Genomic DNA, 21,587 nt, shown 5'->3' with positions numbered 1-21,587 from the left:
TACAAATGACAGTGCTCCAAAAGCTTGTGATTTCGAGTAAATTTGTTGGACTATAACCTTGTGTTGTGTGACTTCTGAAAAAGGTATTAGAATGGGAAACAATTGTGGAATTTGACATCCAGACAGTTGATAAAGTATGGCGCTGGAAAAAGCACAGCAGGTCAGGTAGTTTCTGAGGAGCAAGAGATTGTCAATTTGGGCATAACCCTTCTTCATGACATTTATCAACTGACTCTCCAGCATCTACAGTCCTCACTTTCTCCTACATCCAAATAGTTGACAACCAGCCACCTTTTGGGAGTAAAAGTGGCTGATAAATTGGTCAGTAAATTTGGCACTCTAGTCAGTGCAATGCATTGATGAGGGCTGAAGTGGCCCAGGCAATGGGACTACAACTCCCAGAACGCTGGCGGAAGCTGCGGCTGCGCAGTGGCTGGATTCGGGGTGTAGCGAGCGGTGTGGGAGCCCCCTGCAGGCCGGGAGGGTTCGTGGCAGCCTCCGTTTCCCTCCTCCCTCCCTCCCCCCCGCCCCCTGGAGGAGCCCAGAGCATGGGGGGGGGAGGAGGAGGAGGAGGAGGAGATCGGCGGCCAGTCGCTGGTAGTCTCTGTGTGTGTGTGATGTCCCGGTGCCCTGGCTGTCTCCGACACAGCGGGAGAGGGCAAGGCGAAAGGGAAGCGGGAGAAGAGGCAGGCAGCCCGGCTCAGCCAGCAGCTTGAGAGAGCAGAGGCAGCGGGGTTTGACAGCAGCAGCAGCAGGAGCAGAGGGGGAAGAGGAGTTCAGTTCCTGAGCCGCATTTCTCCCCAAGTCAATGGAGCTGGAGAATATAGTCGCCAACACGGTCTTGTTAAAAGCCAGAGAAGGTAATGCACACACATAGATAGAAATGTACTGGGGCTCTCTCTCTCTTTTACATTTGCTGGAAAGCAGGGGGAAATGTAAAATCAATTTATTTGCTCAATTAAGAGGGGGGGGGGAAGCACTTTTTTTTCATGACTTGTTGAGGGATTTCCTGGTGAGATGTAAATGTTTTACTGCGGGAGCTCGGAGTTAATGGATTGAGTGCGAACAACAGAAAGGGGCTGGCATTTACAGCAATGGCAGGTTTTACTGAAAAGACACATCCATGCTGTACGTTTTCACCCCTCACTCCATTTTGACCTTAATTTTTTTTTCTCTCTTTTTGTGGCGGTGGGTGTTTGGTGGAGGTGGGGTGGGGGGTGGGGGGTGTTAGATGGCGAAGAGGCTGGAGGTGTGCTGTTATTTAAATTGAGATGTTGTGCATTGACATCACGTACTGATTTCTCAGCCTGAGAACCTTTTTTTTCTCGGGACTGTGCAGTGACACAGGGATTTAACGCAAAGGAAAAGACCCTGACACATTACACCCAACCAGTGATACTAGATCTGTTTGAAATAATGTATCTCTTTGCGTTGGTGTTTCATATGTGTTTGTGTGTATAGACTGTCCAGCAGACCCAGATTGCATTTCAGACGTGCAAATTATCGATTTACTGGGCAGCCTAAAGGGCGCTAAATGACTGTATATTTTGTTTGCGAGAGGGTACAGCCTCGCTTCACACTTGGCATATCTCAGTCGCTATAAGCTGCGCGTTAACCATCTTACTAAAAGGTTGCATGGTGGTGGTGGTGGGGAGATTGGTTGCTCATTGCGACTGATTTCTAAGAATTTTCCATATTTGCGTTTCTGTTTTTGATAAATGCAAAGCCACCCCATATAACAAGCTGCTATACATCTGAGACCGAGAAGAGCTTTTCGTTGCATTAAACTATTTGTACATCACGTTCGCCTCTTCAGTGGCCGTCACGTCAGGACTATCTGAACTACTCAGGGTTCTTGTTGTATTATTATTTTTTTAAAAAGCGAGGGCTTTGTGTTTCATGTCCGTGTCCTTCAAAAAAAAGATTTAAAACACAGTATTGAATCGACTTGGCAATTCCTCAGGAAAATCCAATTCAATATAGCAGTCACTATATCTGGTTGTAATGTGAAGATACATAAGCATGTTTGTTTTTTTTGTCAAGAGGGTTACATTGATGCAACCACGGTAGACTGTTAACTGAGGTTCTGTTATTTCCCTTACAATACCACTTGTTCCTGTGGGGCAAATATGAAAGCACAGCATTTTAGCATCGCTGAAGGTGCATTGAATTTCATGCTAATATTGTGCTTTGTTTCGGCTGAGAGATTTTCTTTCCCCTCCGTGAGTATGTTTTGGCCATTTGGAAATACGCAGTGCTTTGTGTAAGCAGAATTGACTGGGAAAGATTGGCATGAGCAGGGACTGAATCGCTGAACAAGAAAAGCCCGTCTGTCACGTTTATAATCACATAACATTTTAGCACATTACAGTTTCTGTATCTGACGTTAGAGGGCACAGGTCTCCGGAAACTCCGATGGAGAGCTGAGTGTTTTACGCACGTTTCTGTTTTTGCAATGCTAAAGGTGAAAGCATGAAATTTGCATTGCTTTTGGGGATGGTAAGTATGCAAATTAGAGGAACTTGCAGACGATCATATGATGAGTGGGCAGTAGACAGATTGATATTCAGTTTGAAATCCTCCTGGCCTTGGTGTAATCTGCAGAGGTTTTTTTTCGATGCAGTGAGCATTAACACTTTAGGGCAATGGTCTACTTGTACCAACCTATCTCTTTATCCAGAAAATATAGATGTTTAAATATTGGGTGAGAAAACATAAAACATTTAACAACATTGATTAAATATGGCAGCACAAGACTACTTTTGGGTCTGTTTGTGTCCGCTGAATGACATTTCATCATCGGGCTGTTTGCATGGTATTGCGCACTATCCCATTCCATGTGTGAATCTTGATGTACCACTGGTTGCCACCATGGAAACCCCCCATGTAAAAGAAAACTGCATTTCTATTTTCTAAAAAAAACCTGGCAATGGGCATAATACTTAGAATCACCAGAGGGATGTGGAAACTATTCAATGCTTGTGGCCTGACTTGACCTTCCCAGCACATTAAGGCCAGTTCTTGGGTGCAATATGAAATATCTTTCAGGGACTAGTATAGAGTAGTCTCTGTCTATTGAAGGTAGGACTGTGGCCTTGTTTCTGGCTCTTTTATTTTTTTGTTTGTTTCTGATCATGGATTGCAACATACCCACCATGACGCCAACTTCGTGTAATGGGATTTTGTTTAAACAAACCCCCTTTTAATTCAAGTATGTTCTGATGTGGAGTTTTTGATGTGGATATATTTTCTTCTTTTTAAAATAGTCTTTCCTTGTTCATATCATTCATGGAATGTTGCTGACACATGAGCCTGCACAGAAACAGAAAATCAAGTTGCAGTTTTGGTCCAGGATTATCTCCCTTGGAGTTTTGAAGAATGGAGAGGGAGGGGAAAGAATCACCTAGAAACTGATAAAATGCTAACAAAGTAAACACAGGAAGGATTTACTCAATGACCGAGAGTCTGGAACTAGGGATCACAGCCTAGGGATATGGAGTAGAACATTTAGGACTGAAATGAGAAGAAATATCTTCATCCAAAAAGTGGTGAGCCTGTGGGACTCTGCCACAGAAAGCACTTCAAGCCAGAACATTGAATGTTTGCAAGAAGGAGTTAGATATAGTTCTTGGGGTTAAAGGGATCAAAGGGGGGAAAGCAAGGAACAGGGTACTGAGTTAGATAATCAACCATGGCCATATTAAATGGTAGAGCAGACTTATTGGCCAACTACTGCTCTTATTTTCTGTGTTTCCTTTGTGACTGTTATGTCATTATCTGCCAAATGATAATTCATTACAGAAAGACTAAAAATCAATCATTATTCCTGTGAGTTATCGTTTAATACTCTGATCTGTATATTAATTGGGAACAAAAGGAAGAAAGCTCTGACAAACCTGTGTAAAACACTGGCTCTGTCACAACTAGATTATTCTCACCAATTCAGGGCACCACACTTTACGAAGAATGTGAACACTGAGGTTTCAGTAAAATGTTTGTAGAGATATTACCAGGATGAGGAAATTCAATAATATGGATAAAGTGGAAATTCTGGGGTTGTGTTCCTTCGAACAGGGAAGGTTATGTGATTATTCATTAGAGGTGTTCAAAATCATGAGGGGTCCAGACAGCATAACTGGGGATAAACTGTTCCTCTTGGCAAAACGATCACAAGCTTGAGGTCACAGATTTAAAGTGATTGGCAACAGAACCTAAGGTGACATGAAGGGAATAAAATAATGTAGCAAATGGTCATGATCTAGGTTGCATTGCCTCAATGGATGGAGGAGGCACATTCAGCCACGACTTTCAAAGGGAATTGGATAATGTCCTGAAATGGGACAAAATGCAGAGCTACTTTGAAACTACTGCGGGAATAAGACCAGCTAAATTGTTCTTGCAGAGAGCCTTTATGGCTGGAATGGCCTCCTCCTGTGCCTGTAATCATTCTGTTATACGTCATGCATGGGCATTTGACATTAATCTCCTTTGGAATTAATGTGTTCAGTCTGTTGGTTGTGTGCTGTCATCACTTCAATCATGAAAAAGAGTTACACTTATAAAAAGATCTATGAAAAATATAGATTTCTGCCATTTAACAAAACCTGCTAAGCATTACAACCTAGGTCTTTTGTTACTTTTGTATTTTTTTTTGTTTTATAAGTTTGTAAGAATGTGTTTTTGTGAAACAACTTTGCATATAGCTGTGCACTCATATTTTAGGAGGCCATTGAATATTTAGGTGTACAAGCTGAAACGTTTTGCATATTTCCATGCATAATTTATGAGTTACCTGTGCTTCTTGATTGCAATGTTGCTTCAGGAGGAATGTACGAGCATTGCAGACTGCATAGTAATAGGGGTCTTAAATTTATACCTGAAATTATTTCAAGGTGTAAATGGGTTATCTGGCTTGACATAACACCAATTGTTAAAGTTCACTTGAGAATGTAACTTTAAAAAAGTTCTGTGATTTATTTATGAAAGAAGTGAAACCAACATTTTCATTCTAAGCAATGAGAGACTTAACAAACAATCAGGTCTTTTCAATATATAATTTCAGTCACATTACATTGTAAACTTATGCTATAAATTCTGTGTTTTGTGATCTTATACTCCACAACCACCTGATGAAGGAACAGCACTCTGAAAGCTAGTGCTTTCAAATAAACCTATTGGACTATAACCTAATGTTGTGTGATTTTTAACATTGTGGTAACTGCTAGGAGATGACTACATACTAATTGCCTGGATGATTGCATCTTCAAATACATTAATTCAAACTGTGTTTGTATATACTATGTACTATTGGGCTAGAATTAATTTTGTTTATTAAATGTCAGCCTTACATAAACGTTGACGTTAAAACTTGCTTCTAATCACCAGCAACAGTGCAGCTGTCAGCTGTAGCAAGGTTGTGGGTTAATGTCTCAGTCCAGAGTCAAATGAGAGTGCAGTATTGAGGGAGTGCTACTATCAGAAATTCTCTTTCAGTTTGAAAAGATCTTATAGTATTTTCAAGAGCAATTATGAGTTCAGTTTGGAGTCTCATGGGAGCAAAGAACTAAGGAGAAAGAATACACCAGTTCTTAAGCCTGCTATACCATTCAATGAAATCAGGCTGATTTGGTTGTAGTCTCAATTCCAGTTGCTTATCTACCATCTCCATCAACTTTGTCTCAAAATCTGTCAAACTCAGCCTTGAATAATGATTTGGAGATGCCAGTGTTGGACTGGGGTCTACAAAGTTAAAAGTCACGCAGCACCAGGTTATAGTCCAACAGGTTTATTTGGAAGCACTAGCTTTCGAAGCATTGCTCCATCATCAGATGGTTGACAACCACCTGATGAAGGACTATACTCCGGTGTTGTGTGATGTTTAGCCTCCACCATCATCATTTTCTCAGTGAAATTCATGAATCTGAAAAGGGAGAAATGTATCCTCACTTCTGTCTTAAAAGCAAGACTGTGTTCTTAATCTGTGTCCCTTTGTTCTGGTTACCCCCACAGGGGGAAACATTCTCTCAGAATCCACCTTGTCATTTCCCTTAGGATCTAATGTTTCAATAAGATCAACTCTCATTTTTCTAAGCTAAATGGGTCTACCCCCAACCTGTTCAAACTTTTTGAATAAATAAGCCCTTCATTCCAGTAATGAATCAAGTGAACCTTATCAGAATTGCTTCTGAAGCAGTTATATATTTGTTCAAATGTGTAGGCCAATGCACGGTACTCTAGACCTTTTCTCTCTGTTGTTATATTCCATTCCCCTTGCAATAAATGACATTTTATTTTCCTTTCCAATCACTTGCTGTATCTGCATACAATGACACATGTACCAGGTCACCCAAATCCTTTTGTACACTGAATTTTGCAGTCTCTTTTGTATTTTTCCTATTTTCTGCAAATCACTCATTCTGCCAGAACTTTTTATAATCACTAAACCTGTGTATATGTATTTGTAGACTCTCTAATTCGCTTCACAATTTACTTTCCTACCTATTTTGGTTTCATTGACAAATTTGGCTGTTTCAGATTTGGTTCACACATTCTAGTCATTGATGTAGATTATAAATAGTTGAGGCCCAAGCCTTTACCCCTGTGGCCTTGTACTAGTTGTAGATTGCCAACCCCAAAAATACCCATTTATCTACTTCATGTCAGCTCAATAATCATTTAACAATGCTAATATGTTACTCCTTGCAACGTAGCTCGTATTTTGTGTGGTAATCCTTCGTGTGGCATCCTGTGGAATGCCTTTTGGTCTCCCTTAACCAATACTACCAACAGTAGAATATGTGGTTATTATTTCAAGTTGTGTGGGACCAAGTGATTGACTGCTGCATTTCTCTATATAACAACAGTGGTTATTACTTCACAGGTATTTAATAATCCTGTATGTAAAATGCTTTGGGGCAACCTGAGGTTATGCCAAGTACAATGTAAATGCATTAATTGGTGTTCTATCAACATCAGGTAGGAAATCGAGAATAATATTTTCACTGATATACAATTTAGGTATAATTTCAGGGAAATTAACATGCATGAACATTTCTTTGAAATGGTAATTCTGCCCTGCACTCACCACTTAAAAAAGCCAGCAGGGACTTTAATGTAAGATCTCCCCCAGGATTATTTGATAACAAGCTCTGGAAAATACTTGAAAGTGACTACTGTGACTTATTTTGCATATGTTGTTTATTAACCTACTGTGATTAAAGACTTGCTAATGAACATTGAAAAATAAATCTTCTGCCATCATGTTATTGAGCTATGTGGCATGTCCTGATGAAAGAGACTGTCCTGCATTACGTTTAGGAGTTATCTGATAATTCCCAAGTGGAATGATGTGGAGGACTCATATATGTTGAAGACCTGCTTCCCTGTTTCCAATTTTGTCATTTTAAATCCCCTCTCATGATGTTCATTTTTAGTAATTTAAGTTGGTAACAATGGCCAATATTTGTACCAATGTTTTGGGATCCAAAGGATGCATCGGACATCCTTTCTTTTGTAATATTTTTGCTGGAAAGTTTTGAATGTTTGTTGAAAAGAAAATCTGCATCATCTTAACAGTGTCAGAAAGTAGGAAATATTGATGCTTGAGCTGCAACCTTGAACACAGTTGGTTCTAAGTTGCACGAATAACATTCCTGATCGTTATTAGAAATGTTGAACAGATAACTGTCATTGTATCAATGAGAAAGCATCTGACTAGTTCCTGCAGTTTATTAGAATAATTTGTTGTTTAGCCTTCAAGTATATTATGCACACCAAGAATGGTTTCAGTTCTAATTTCTGAGCATTTGTGTGTATTGGAATCCTCTAACACACATAAAGTTTGCTTTTTATTTTAATTTTAATAGCCAATCAAGTTAGGATTCAGAATATTCTAAGACTGAATTTGAACACAGCTTAATTTATTAAAATTCACCACCCAAAGCCTGCATTTATTTATTTTGGATTTTGGATGTCTGCAAAACCATTGTCAATTATTGTGTTTATCTGGCAGAATGTGCAAATTAATTTTGGCCCTTTTTTCTGCCCACCACCCCTTTGATTAAATTGCTTTGTATTACTTTCACTTTGTTAATGTATTGGATATTGACAAAATTAACAAGATAGCAGAAAGTCCTTGACCTAAAGGTGGACTGGCCACCTTCTGATTGAAACATCAATAACTAATTTGATTTTGCAATTTGAGACTAGCATAGGTTTTAACCCAGTTTGATTATAACATCCTTTCTAAGCTGCGTTTGGTCAAAACAATTTATTCAAACTTGCAGATGCTGTAAATCTTTTAGTTTAAAAAGAAGTTTAATTTACTGCTCAGTCATCTTTTAGCTATTCGAATGGTTAGAGGATGAAAGGTCAAGTCTAGTGAACTTTACACTGGGCAGAAGTGTTAAGCCAGCCATTCTTAGAATTGTGTATTTATAAAAAGTAGCTGGTCCAGTTTTTGCATTGGGCATAATGGCTTTAAATAACTGAATATCTTTCTTTGTGCAAAATCTGATCTGAAAGCTGCCATTAGCCACAGTAATTTGCTTTCAGACGTTATAAGCTCACTTGGGGGAAATGCCTGTATTTTTTCTGGGCAGCCTTCCCTTCCCCTGTGAACACCACAAAGTGAGCATCAGAGAAATGCGTAGCTTTCTATTGAGTCTATTGCCCAAATTCAAACATTTAAGCTCACTGTGTGACGTAAAGGGAAAATCTCCCAAAAGTAATATTTATACAACATCCAAGGTTCTTGATCCTGTTGTCATTGGAGCTATTTGCTTTTGAGCTTGTTGCTTTGACCTGTATATTTATGTTTCCTGTACTAAGACTTCGTAATACTATGCTGTCTCATTTTGCTGTTTCTTAAAGAATGTTCTAAAATCCCTTTTAATTGTATCTTAATTTATCATTAATGTGGATTACCAATGATATTTAAATAATCTGAGGCATGTTTTGTCAGGCAACTATTATACTTGTGATAGAGAAGTGCATTTTTATGTGAAAGGTTTACAGGATGTGAGTTACTTAAAATATTATATATTATTTATATGATTCAGTTATGGCCGTGGATAAGTTGGAGTTGAATTGATATACTAGACCAAGGTGTTGATGACTCCTGTTATTTCTGATAGATTATCCTGCTCGTAGGAGCACTGAGCTGGATGTTGCGCAAGAATCTGAGTATCAGGATTGAACTTTGCCTTAGAATGATTTCTCTTTATAGGATTTGATTTTAAGAGGCCAGGTTTTTATAAAGCAACAAATAGGGTTTAATTGGCATGTAGATACACGAACCTTCATCTTTGTTGATGTATAAAACTTGTCACAGTGGAAATGTATTGGGATTTTTATCCTATCAATGTGCATCATGTGGAAACTTTACAATTTGAACCGAGTATATTTTTAAAAAATCACTTTTTGTACTTGAATTTATTTTTGCTACATTTTGTATCACTTATTTATTACCCTTTCTTTGCTTCTAGCATAGGAGTTCATAATCTATTTATTTTACTTCTACATTTAGAAATTTTCATTTAGAAATGATCCCTTCAAAATCTTGTATTGATTTCCTAATTTAAACAAATCAATATCCCCCACTACTAGTCAGCATAATTAATATAGACAAGAAATAATAGAGATCCATGTGTGATTTATTTTCGAGGACAGCAGAGGAGACACGCGATAACTTGCTGTCATTGTGCAATCAGTTCTGGGAAAGTTATAGAATCTCTTATCAGAGACAGAGTGATAGACAAGTGTGAGGTGATCAAAGAGATTCAGCTTAAATTTGTGAAGAGTAGATTTTGACTCAAGTTGAATATTTTTGAAGTAGTCATGAGCTATGTCAAAATGAGCACCTAGCCTTCTAACTATGCCGTCACTAACACCACTGATTGCAATCTTTGTGATTGTGCTTGTTCGTATCTCATCTACTGCTGCAACCCCTTATCCATGTACTTGTTACCTCTAGACTTGATTATTTCAATGTATTCCTAGTCAGTTTCTTACATTGTACCCTCTGCAAATACTTCCATTGCTTCCCTTCTCTTTTCCTCTGTAATTTCCTCTCGTCCCACAGCCCCTGAGCTCCTCCAACCCTAGCCCCTTGAGCATCCCAGTTTGTAACCGCTCCGAAATAGATGGCTGTCCATTTCAGATGCTGAGGCCTACATTTTGGGGTTCCCTCCCTCAATCCTGTCACCTTATTGTCCTTCATTAAGATACTGAGTCCGAGCACTTTGACTGACTTTTGATGCGCTCCAATAACTCTTTGTGTGATTTGATGTCAGCTTTTGTTTTAGAGTGCTTCTGAAAAAAGTGTTTTATTATGTTAAAGGCAGTAGATAAATTTATTGTTTAGAGAAGCATCTATAGATGTTGCAGGTAGCATTTGAAGAGGAAATTAAGAGGGGAAAAAAAGCACAGGGATTAGAGAGAAAGTTTGGGTTGATAATTGTTTTGAATGTAGGAGATAATTTTGAGATAAAAGCAGCATTCTCTGCTTGGCTAACTTGGTAAGTAGTGTTCACCAGGGCTCTGGTTATCCATCATTTCTAGTAATGACTTTGAAGGAATGGGAAGTTTCATTTCCAGATTTACAAATGGCTGAGTGTTAGGGGGAGTAGTAGGTTGTGTAGACGGTAACGCAGCGTCGTTAGTGGGACAGCACGGAAACAGACCTTATGATCCAACTCATCTATGCCAGCCAGAAATCCTAAACTGATCAGTCTCATTAGCTAGCATTTGGCTCTCTAAAACCTTCCTATTCATGTACCCATCTAGATGCCTTTTAAATGATTTAAGTTACTTAAAGTGAGTGGGCAAAGGTCTGACAGATTGAATACAATGTTAGTAAATGTGAAGTCATCCATTTCGGTAGGAGTAACAGTAAAAAGGGTTAATACATGAATGGTAAAAAGTTGCAGCATGCTGCCATGGAGAGGTTCCTGCGTGTCCTCGTGCATGAATCACAGAGGGTTGGCCCATGGATACAACAAGTAATTAGGAAGGCAAATGAAATTTTATCCTCATTGCTACAGGGACTGAATTTAAAAGCAAGGAGGTTGTGTTGCGGCTGTATAGGGTGCTGGTGAGGCCTACTGTGTGCAGGTTTGGTCTCCTTACTTGAGAAAGGATGTACTAGCACTAAAGTGTGTGCAGAGGAGGTTCACTAGGTTGATTCCAGAGTTGAGGGAGTTGGCTTATGAGGAGAGGCTGAGTGGACTGGGATTATATTCATTGGAATTCGGAAGAATGAGGGGGGATGTTACAGAATCATATAAAATTATGAAGGGAATAGGTAAGATATAAGTAGAGAGGATATTTCCACTGGCAGGTTAAACTAGGATGAGAGGGCATATCCTCAAAATTAGGGGGAGCAGATTTAGGACTGAATAGAGAAGGAACTTTTTCACCCAGAGGGCTGTAAATCTGTGGAATTCCCTTTCCAGGAAAGTAGTTGGCGCTACTTCAGTAAACGTTTTTCAAGCTAAGGAGTTTTGTATTGAACAATAAAGGAATTAAGAGATAAGATGAGAGCACAGGTAGGTGGAGTGGAGTCCATGAAAAGATCAGCCATGATCTTATTGAATAGTGAAGCAGGCTGCAAGGGCCAGATGGCCTCCCACTCCTAGTTCTTTCTTTTGTTCTTAAAAGTTGTAATTGCACCACCTTCTACTACTACCTTTGCCAGCTCATTCTGTACATGTGCCACTCTGTGTGAAAAAGTTGTCCCTTAGGTCCCTTTTAAATTTTTCCCCTATCATCTTAAACCTATCCTCTCTAGTTTTGGGCTTCCCTTTGCTGGGGAAAAGACCTTAGCTATACACTCTCCATGTCTCTCATGATTTCATAAACCTCTATAATGTCACCTCTCCGCCTCCAACGCTTCAGGAAAATTAGCCCCAGCCTATTCAGCCTCTCCCTGAAGCTCATGTCTTCCAATTCCAGAAACATTCTTGTAAATCTTTTCTGAACCTTTTCAAGTTTCACGGCATCTTTCCTATAGCAGGGAAGACCAGAATTGAATGCAGTTTTCCAAAAGTGGCCTGACCAACGTCCTGTACAGCAGCAACATGATCTCCCAACTCATGTACTCAATGCACTGACCAAAGAAGGCAAGCATAACAAACACCTTAATTGTCCTAGGCAAAAGTGAGGACTGCAGATGCTGGAAACCAGAGTTTACATCAGAGCGGTACTGGAAAAGTGCACCAGGCCAGGCAGCATCCAAGGAGCAGGAAAATCGACATTTCAGGCAAAAGCCCTTCATCAGGAATAGAGGCAGGAGGCCTCCAGGGTGGAAAGATAAATGGAGGGTTTGGGGGGGTGGGGGGAGAATGCTGCTGGGGAGAAGGTAGCAAAGAGTACAGTAGATGAATGGGGGTGGGGATGGAGGTGATAGGTCAGAGGGGAGGGTGGAATGGATAGGTGGGAAGGGAGATTGGCAGGTAGGGGACATGGGGGCCTGTCATGGGGACAGTCCTGAGCTGGAAGGTTGGAACTGTGGTAAGGTGGGGGGAGGGGAAATGAGGAAACTAGTGAAGTCCACATTGATGCCCTAGGGTTGAAGTGTTCCGAGGTGGAAGGTGAGGTGTTCTTCCTCCAGGTGTCGGGTGGTGAGGGAGCGGCAGTGGAGGAGGCCCAGGACCTGCATGTCCTCGGCAGAGGGGGAGGGGGAGTTGAAATGTTGGGCCACGGGGTGGTGGGATTGATTGGTGCGGGTGTCCCGGAGATGTTCCCTGAAGTGCTCTGTGAGGAGGTGTCCAGTCTCCCCAATGTAGAGGAGACCGCACGGGAGCAATGGATGCAATAAATGACATTGATGGATGTGCAGGTGAAACTTTGATGAATGTGGAAGACTCCTTTAGGGTCTTGGATGGAGGTGAGGGAGGAGGTGTGGGCGCAGGTTTTGCAATTCCTGCGGTGGCAGGGGAGGGTGCCAGGACGGACGGGTGGTTTGGGGGGCGTGGACCTGACCAGGTAGTCATGGAGGGAATGGTCTTTGCGGAAAGGGGTGGGGAGGGAAATATATCTCTGGTGGTGGGGTCCGTTTGGAAGTGGCAGAAATTATACTGTCTGCCTGTGACTCCCACTTTCAAGCAACCATGCACCTGCATCCCCAAGACCCTACTATTAAGTCTGAAACGTTGATTCTCCTGCTCCTCTGATGTTTTCTGACCTGCTGTGCTTTTCCAGCACAACACTCTTGACCCCTACCATTAAGTATATAAGTACTTCCCAGTTTTGCTTTATCACAATGCAGCAATGTAAGGCTTTCAGGCAATTTTGTATCCAATTGACTAGCACCCCCTGGGTTTAATGTGATCTATCCTGCTAACCACACTACTATGTGGAACCTTGTCAACACCTTGTTGAAGTTCATACAAACCACATTAACAGCTCTGCCTTCAATTTTCCTTGTCAACTTTTCAAAAAATTCAGTTAGTGAGACACAAATTCCTATGTGCAAAGCCATTTTGACTCTTCCCTAATTAGTCGTTGCCTTTCCAAATCCTGTCCCTCAGAATCCTATCCAATTTACCCATTGCTGATGTCATGCTCCCCAGACTACAGTTCCCTGCCTTTCTTACCACCTTTCTTAAATAGTGGCACCGTGTCAGCCACTCTCCAGTCTTCTGACACCTCACATGGAGCTATCAAGGATATAAATATCTCAGCAAGTGGCCCAGCAATCTCTACCCTAGCCTCCCAGAACGTTCTGAAATATACCTGAACAGAACTCAGGGATATCCACCTTTGAGACGTCCAGCACTATCTCTTTAATATCACAAGATATTTATGTCCCAAGATTTCTAGTTTCCAATTCCTTTTTCACAATAAATACTGATGCATAGTACTCATTTAGTATCTCACCCATCTGTTGTTTCACATATGTTCAGCCTTTCTGATCTTAAGGGGCACTCTTGTCACCCTAGTTACTCTTTTGAGCTTAATGTATTTGTAGAATTTCTTTGGATTCTCCTTAACCCTATTTGCCAAAGATAACTCATGTTCCCTTTTTGCCCTCCTAATTTCCCTGTTAGTATGCTTCTACTGACTATATTTTTCTAAGGATTCACTCGATCTCAGCTGTCTCTACCTGACATATGCTGCCTCCTTTTTCTTGACCAGAGCCTCGATTTCTCTAATCATCCAGCATTCCCTACAACTACCAGCCTTGCCCTTCAGACGAATAGGAACAATCTATCTCTGCACTCTCATCTCATTTATAAAGGCCTCCCATTTTCCAACCATTTCTTTACCTACAAATAGCCTCTTCCAATTGACTTTTGAAAGTTCTTGCCTAATACTGTCAAAATTGGCCTACTTCAATTTAAACTATAACTTTTTTCAATCAGGTCCATATTTTTCTGTAACTATTTAAAAACTAATAGAATTATGGTCACTGGCCCCAAAGTGCTCCCCCATTGTCACCTCAGTCACCTGCTCTGCCTTATTTCCCAAGAGTAGGTCAAGTTTTGCTCCTTCTCTAGTAGGTACATCCACATACTGAATCAGAAAGTTTTCTTGTACACACTTAACAAATACCTCTCCATCCAAGCCCTTAACGCTAAGAGAGTCCCAGTCTATGTATGGAAAGTTAAAATTCCCTAGCATTAGAACTATTATTCTTACAGATATCTGAAGTCTCCTTACATGTTTAATTCTCAATTTTCTGCTGACTATTGAGGGGTCTATAGTACAATTCCACTAAGGTAATCATCCCTTTCCTATTTCTTAGTTCCACCCATATAACATCACTGGATGATCTCCCAGGAATATCCTCCCTGAGTAAAACTGTAGAGTAATCCTTAGCCAAAAATGCCACTTGCCTCCCTTTCTATCCTTCCTATAGCGTCTGCGCCCCAGACTGTTAAGCTGCTAGCCATGCCCTTCACTGAGCCACATTTTTATAATCGCTATGATATTCCAGTCCATGTTCCCAACTTGCCCTTAGTTTATCTGCCTTACCTGTCAAGCCTCTTGCATTGAGATAAATACAGTTTAATTTTATCAATCTTACCTTGCTCTTTGGTTAGAGACAAAAAAGAATGCAGATGTTGGAATCCAAAGTAGACAAAACAGGACGTTGGAAGATCCCAGCAAGCAATGCAGCATCATGAGGTGGAGAAGTCAATATTTTGGGATCGAGCCTTCATCGGAACTGGGCTTCCAGTCTCAATAAAGTGTCTCAACCTGAAATATTGACTTCTTCACCTGATGCTGTCTGGCTTGTGTTTTTCCAGCATTCTGTTTGTCTACTGATCTCGTTTTTTTGCCTTAACTATTAACTTGCTGTCTTCTCTATCAGCCTTGGACTTATCTCTTTTCTTGCTATCTCTTTGGCTCCCTTACCCCCTACGCTAGTTTAAAACCTCCCTAGTAGCACTAGCAAATCTCCCTGGCAGGATATTGGTCCCTTTCCAATTCAAGTGCAACCCATTCTTCTTGGACAGCTCACCTCTACACCAGAAGAGATCTCAGTGATCCAAAGATGTTAATCCCTGCTCTCTTCAGCCATGCATTCATCTGGCCTATCCTCCTATTTCTACTCTCGCTAGCATATGGCACTGGGAATAAGTCACCAAGTGACGAAGAATGAATGAAAATGCAAAACCATGATGGCTTGAATTAAATCTGGCATCATATGTGTAATACAGACAAATAGTTTAAAGTCTGGTTGAAGATTTGTAGCTCGGGTGTCCGTTGTTGTGGTTCTGTTCGCCGAGCTGGAAGTTTTTGCTGCAAACGTTTCGTTCCCTGGCTAGGGAACATCATCAGTGCTATTGGAGCCTCCTGTGAAGCGCTGCTTTGATGTTTCTTCCGGTATTACCGGAATACCGGAAGAAACATCAAAGCAGCACTTCACAGGAGGCTCCAATAGCACTGATGATGTTCCCTAGCCAGGGAACGAAACGTTTGCAGCAAAAACTTCCAGCTCGGTGAACAGAACCACAACAACAGACAAATAGTATTTTCTAGACATATGGAATGAAAGGGTTTGGAGTGGAGTTGAGACCACAACCAGAGAAACCATGATCTTATTAAATGGTGGTGTGAGCATGAAAGGCTGAATGGCCTACTTATGATCCCATGAATACCTTTGTTGTGTAATATGTTAATGAGGTGTACTGAACAAGTAGTTTCTCAAGATTAATTACTTGTAAATGCAACTAATTGATGATAGAATAAGTGATGTGACTGGCCTTAGTGTTGACAGGTAAGGTTACCAAGACTGTCTTGTTCTTGATCACTTACCAACCAAGCTGGAAGTGAATGGTTAAATATGTCAAATAACAACAGTATTTGGCTCCATAGTGATAGTCCTCTTAAGGAATAGCTTGTTGATGCTCACTGAGAGGACCTGAACCTGATGGCCAATCACTTGGGAACCCTCCATTTACAAAACTATATTCCAAAATATATCATCCTTCGAATAGAAGTGAAAAGATTGAATGCAGTGAAATACTGTTTTATATGTATTTAATCATCCCTGGGTTTCTTTAAATTTTTGCTTGTGATACAGTCACTAGGAAAACTATATTCAAGATATTTAAATTTTTAATATGTAATGAAAAGTAAAATGAAGCTGTCCAGTATTTCAGAATATTTAGTCAAACATTCAGTGCCTGTATGGCCAACTCTTAACTGGTTATTTACAGCCTATAGGTAAAAATTACAGCCCATGCCTGTCTATGCTCTGGAAAATTTGACATGGGAAGTGTGCGATTAAACTGTTGCAGCCTGTTGAAGTAGTGATGGACCTCCTATCTGTTGCATTCCAGACATACTTCGGGGCTCATGGTTTAGTAAATTGTTCCAAAATGTTGCCAATGTTATGCCCCAACCTCAGAACATGAACAAGTCACTATCAGCACTCAACCTACTATCAGTGTTAGAGATAGCAGTGCAAAATGTGATCAGTGTAAAATAGATAAAATGTATTCAGACAGATGTTTCCAATAGAAAACATACTGAAATCTGTAATATATTCCAATAATGAGAAAGGAGTTATGGATGAACTTTAGTCTTACTTGATTGTATAGGATCTTGAGATCTGACACCAGGCGTTCTTGCAATGTAAAAATAAATCTTCAGCTGAGCGTTGCACTGTCATCAAAGTCATTAGACTGGTATTTTTAATCACAGTCATTGAAACAGTTTTTAATAATGAGTGTTTTGAAGGATACTGAAAAGATAAAGTTCCAAGGGAAAATGAAATAGAGATACTGCTCCTCTCAAAATCCCTATGTCTGCCCAAGCTTTTCAATCAGTTCACACTCAGTCTGTCCAGCTGAAATCTAGTTTTATGACAAACGTATCTCTCATTTATTTCCCCCATAATTAATTGCCATTGTGGATTTTAAGACTTACTTTTGTTTGGTAAACTGATTCATGAGAAAACATCTGTTAACCAAAGGTGAAAGCAATCTCAAGTGTTGCATAATTTGAACACAAGTGTTAGTTGTAGGCCTCTGAATGAGAGTGGTTTCATTTTAAAGACATTGGATTTTGTTGTTAACGTGGCAAGAATATTTAATCAGTCTTAACAAAAGAAAAGCTGTGTTAAAATTACAAAACTATTTTGTCCAAATGCATCGTCCGTTAAATTCAGGGAATGTTGAATCTATCTCTTTCCACATACATACATGGCATTCTCATGAATGTAAGACTGCATTTCATAAAACTGTATTTGTCATGCCTCAGCCAAGAAAGATCTTTTAATCTCACGGTGTCGAGGCTGGTTAGCACCTCATTAATTTTCTTTGAAAATTAATTTACATCTTGTTGCTTTATGCCGTATTTGAGACTTCTGAAAAACTAATTATGAAAGAAGTTGCTTTTCGTTGGAACAAAAATCCGCATAATTTAGGGAATTGGATTGTAGACTGTATTCTTTATCTTATTTGCTCGCTGGCTGAAAGCCGAATAAACAAAAGCTGAGCCCATCCTACCCGTGCAGTAGCAATCCTGGCAGCCAAGAGGGTTTTCGCTTGCTGTATTTGGGGAGTGACTGCAGCAACTTTTTTCTGAATGTAGTTCATTGAATAAACACAGGGTTGCATTCATATGGTGCTTTTCACATCTTCAGAATGTCCCAATGGACCTGCAACCAGTTTAAAATGTAACCTCCAGAAACCATAGCAGCCAGTTTGCACACAGTAAGTTTCCTATAAGCAGCAACCATATAATTACAAGGTAATCTGTGATTGTGATGTTGATTTGAGGGATCAGTATTGTTATGGGCATTAGGAAAACTCCTCTGCTCTTCAAATAGTGACATGTGATCTATATGTCTTGTTGAGACAGCAGATTAGGCCTGATGTAATATAAATCCAAAAGATGACACCTCTGACAGTGCAAAACTGTTGTTACTACTCTGGAGTTTAGTATTAACTTTTGTGCTCATGTCTTTGGAGTGGGTCTTGAACCCACAACCTCCTGACTCAGTGAGACACGTGATTAGCGTTTCTAACACCACTTGTTTGCTTCATTGCTCAGTGATCCAAGTTGATCAGCTTCAGTACTCAGCCTCGTGAATTTGCATTGCATTGTTTTAACAATTTTTGTATTAGGAATTTGATTATTTTTAAATGTTGGTATTGGTTGTGTCCTTTTCTCAGGCAAATTGAGTTGTTGGCATCCTGTCAGATTGTTGTTAACCTGGGGCTTTTTGTTTTAAATTAATGTGTGGTGTGGATTTGTTTGCTCAATGGTTGAGTTCCTCTCTATTAACTCTACAAATATACGTGATAATTAATGGCATTGCCATCATTGAATTCCTCATTATCAATATCTCAGGGTCACCATTAACCAGAGATCTGGGCCAGCCAAATAAATACAAAGACTGCAAGAGTAGGTGGGAGGCTGGGAATTTAGCATTGAGTAACTCACTTCCTGATTACCTAGAGTTTTTCCACCATCAACAGGGCATAAGTCAGAAGCGTCCAACGATACTGTCCGATTAGATTAGATTCCCTGCAGTGTGGAGACAGGTCATATGGCCCAACAAGTCCACACCAACCCTCCGAAGAACAACCCATCCAGACCCATTCCCCTACGTTTACCCCTGACTAATGCACCTAACACTACGGGCAATTTAGCTTGGCCGATTCACCTGCACATCTTTGGACTGTGGGAGGAAACTGGAGCACCCGGAGGAAACCCACGCAGACACGGGGAGACTGCAAACTCCACACAGACAGTTACCCAAGGCTGGAATCGAACCTGGGACCCTGGGATGCTGTGAGGCAGCAGTGCTAACCACTGAGCCACCATTACTTCCATCATGGCAGCTCCCCTAACTCTGGGGAGGTTCACCTCCACTAATGGTGTACCATGGATGTTGTATTATCTATAGTGCAACAACTCACCAAGGCTTTTTCAGCAGTACTTCACGAATGTTGCCCTCTATCACCTGTGAGGGGAACAGGTAGATAGTGACATCAACACCAAGATCCCTTCAAAGTTGAATATCACTCATGAGGAAATATTTCGCTTATTTCTTGACTGTCACTGCATCAAATTTCTGAAACCCACTCCCTAACAGCATGATTGGAAATGCCTTCACTACATAGGCTGTAGTGGTTCAGGAAAGCAGCTCACTATCACTGGCTCAAGGACAAATAAGGATAGGTAATAAATGACCAGCAAAGACCTTTATCCTATTAAAATGCTGTTTTAACTCTGCGCATTACACTAGAAGATATGTTACAATAGCAGGAAACTTGAGGCAGATGTCTGATTTAGTGGATAAGCATTCAGCTCCGTGCTAGATAATTTTTGGATAATGAGCAGATTGCTGTCCTGTGAGTGGGATGAACCTAAAAGTTCCTGCTACAGTGAGGCTGCATTGCCAGTGAGATTTGCATTTAGAGTCTGACCTTGTTTTTCTTCACTAAGTTTAACTCATCTGAATTTGCAGTTTGTTAATGTACAACTGACTGCACAATACTTGCTTTCGTAGACAACTGGAGAATTTGGAAATGCTAGGAATCAAATTTTCTCATCAGACAGTTCCTGCCCTGCAACTGGGATGCATGCCATTTCTGAAGTACAACAATGAATAAAATATTAACAAATGATCCCCAACATTGTGCTGCAAAGACCAGAGCTGCCAAGCATACCATCCTTTTTTTTTCCCCAAAGTTGGCAGTGCTTGAACATGAGAATTCTGAATACATGGCACCATAACTTTGAATACATACCAGTTAATTCTGCCATGGGTTGCACACTTCTGCTCAGATTTACAGCTCAGGTAGAAAAACACAGCTCATGCAATCATAAGGTTAAAAACATAGTGAAATGCTAGTACCAGCTCTTAGGAGCAGGTGCAGACCATTCAGCCCCTCAAGCCTGTTCCACCATTCATTGAGATCATGGCTCATCTATAACCCAACTCCACATGCCTACCTTTGGCCCATAGGCTTAAAATTAACAACTGATCTTGCATTCATTGCCGTTTGTGGAAGAGATTCCAAACGTTATACACCTTTTGTGTGCAGAAGTGCTTCCAATTGTCTCTCCTGAGCAGTCTCGCCCTAATTCTCAGACTCTCTCCCCTAGTTCTACAATCCCCACCCTGTGGAAATAGTTTACTTTAATCGGCCTGGTCTTTTGGTGTTAATGTCTTGAAGACTTTGATTGGATCACCCCTTAACCTGCTTAAATTCAAGAGAAAACTGACCTGATTTGTATGATCTCTCCTCATAACTTAACCCCTGATGTTATGGTTCATTTCAGTGCTGGAAAGTGATGGTAAGCTATGCAGATTACTTGTCTTTAAGCAATAAATAAATACTTTAGTCGCTTCATTGTGACCTATCTGAGCACTTTTAAAAGGAGGTACCACATCAATTGAGAGCTACTTGAAAATAAATAAAGTGATAAAAGGAATCTCAAATGCATAATTACATTATTTGTATAATAAGTTTAATTATCATCTTGGTTGTCTAAACAGTTTAGAAGGTTTCAGCAGTTTTACAGATGGGACAGATTTTGTTGTGTGATGTTTAAGACTTAACACTTGTTCATGGACTTGTAACAGGGTCTTGCATGGTAACTTGCTGTCAACCAAGCATACTTCCTGAAGAAGGGCTCATGCCCAAAACGTTGATTCTCTTGCTCCTTGGGTGCTGCCTGACCTGCTGCGCTTTTCCAGCAACGCATTTTCAGCTCTGATCTCCAGCATCTGCAGTCCTCAATTTCTCCTCGAATACTTTAGGGGTGTCCAGGATTTGTGTGCAACTGTATGTGTATCCTGAACTAATCATTTTGAAGATGCAGTTTCTGAACTAGGAGGTAAGGATTCGTTAAGAAATAAAATACAGAAAGCAAAATCTGGTCAATCATGGTTGCATCTTTGTAAACCTTTTTATGATCATCTAAAAAAAATGTCCTGCTCACGACACCTTCTTCCTGAAGTGACACATTTTATTTTCAGGTATATTGTTTTGTCACTTTGTTTCGGCAATGATGGCTGGTCATATTGCCAATCACTTAGATAAGTATATGTATCTTCTAATAGATCCTTTCCATTACATTTTCAAAGAAGGTGATGCTGATCTCGCCTCAGACCTGCT

The 21,587-nt window shown here is 40.3% G+C and overlaps 1 protein-coding gene across 1 annotated transcript in view; it reads left to right on the top strand.

Annotated features, from left to right (window-relative positions):
- The first annotated feature begins 578 nt into the window (after positions 1–578).
- LOC132826481 (G protein-coupled receptor kinase 5-like) overlaps positions 579–21,587 on the top strand; it is a 222,639-nt gene continuing 201,630 nt past the window's right edge. Inside the window, exon 1 of the mRNA XM_060842439.1 lies at positions 579–860. Within this exon, the coding sequence (XP_060698422.1) occupies positions 809–860 (52 nt within the window). The 5' untranslated portion in view covers positions 579–808. The remainder of the gene's footprint in view (positions 861–21,587) is intronic.

Source organism: Hemiscyllium ocellatum, chromosome 22 (assembly GCF_020745735.1).
Source record: "Hemiscyllium ocellatum isolate sHemOce1 chromosome 22, sHemOce1.pat.X.cur, whole genome shotgun sequence".
Lineage (NCBI taxonomy): Eukaryota > Metazoa > Chordata > Chondrichthyes > Orectolobiformes > Hemiscylliidae > Hemiscyllium > Hemiscyllium ocellatum.
Note: the sequence above shows the minus strand (reverse complement) of the source record. Positions and strands in the feature narration are given on the sequence as shown.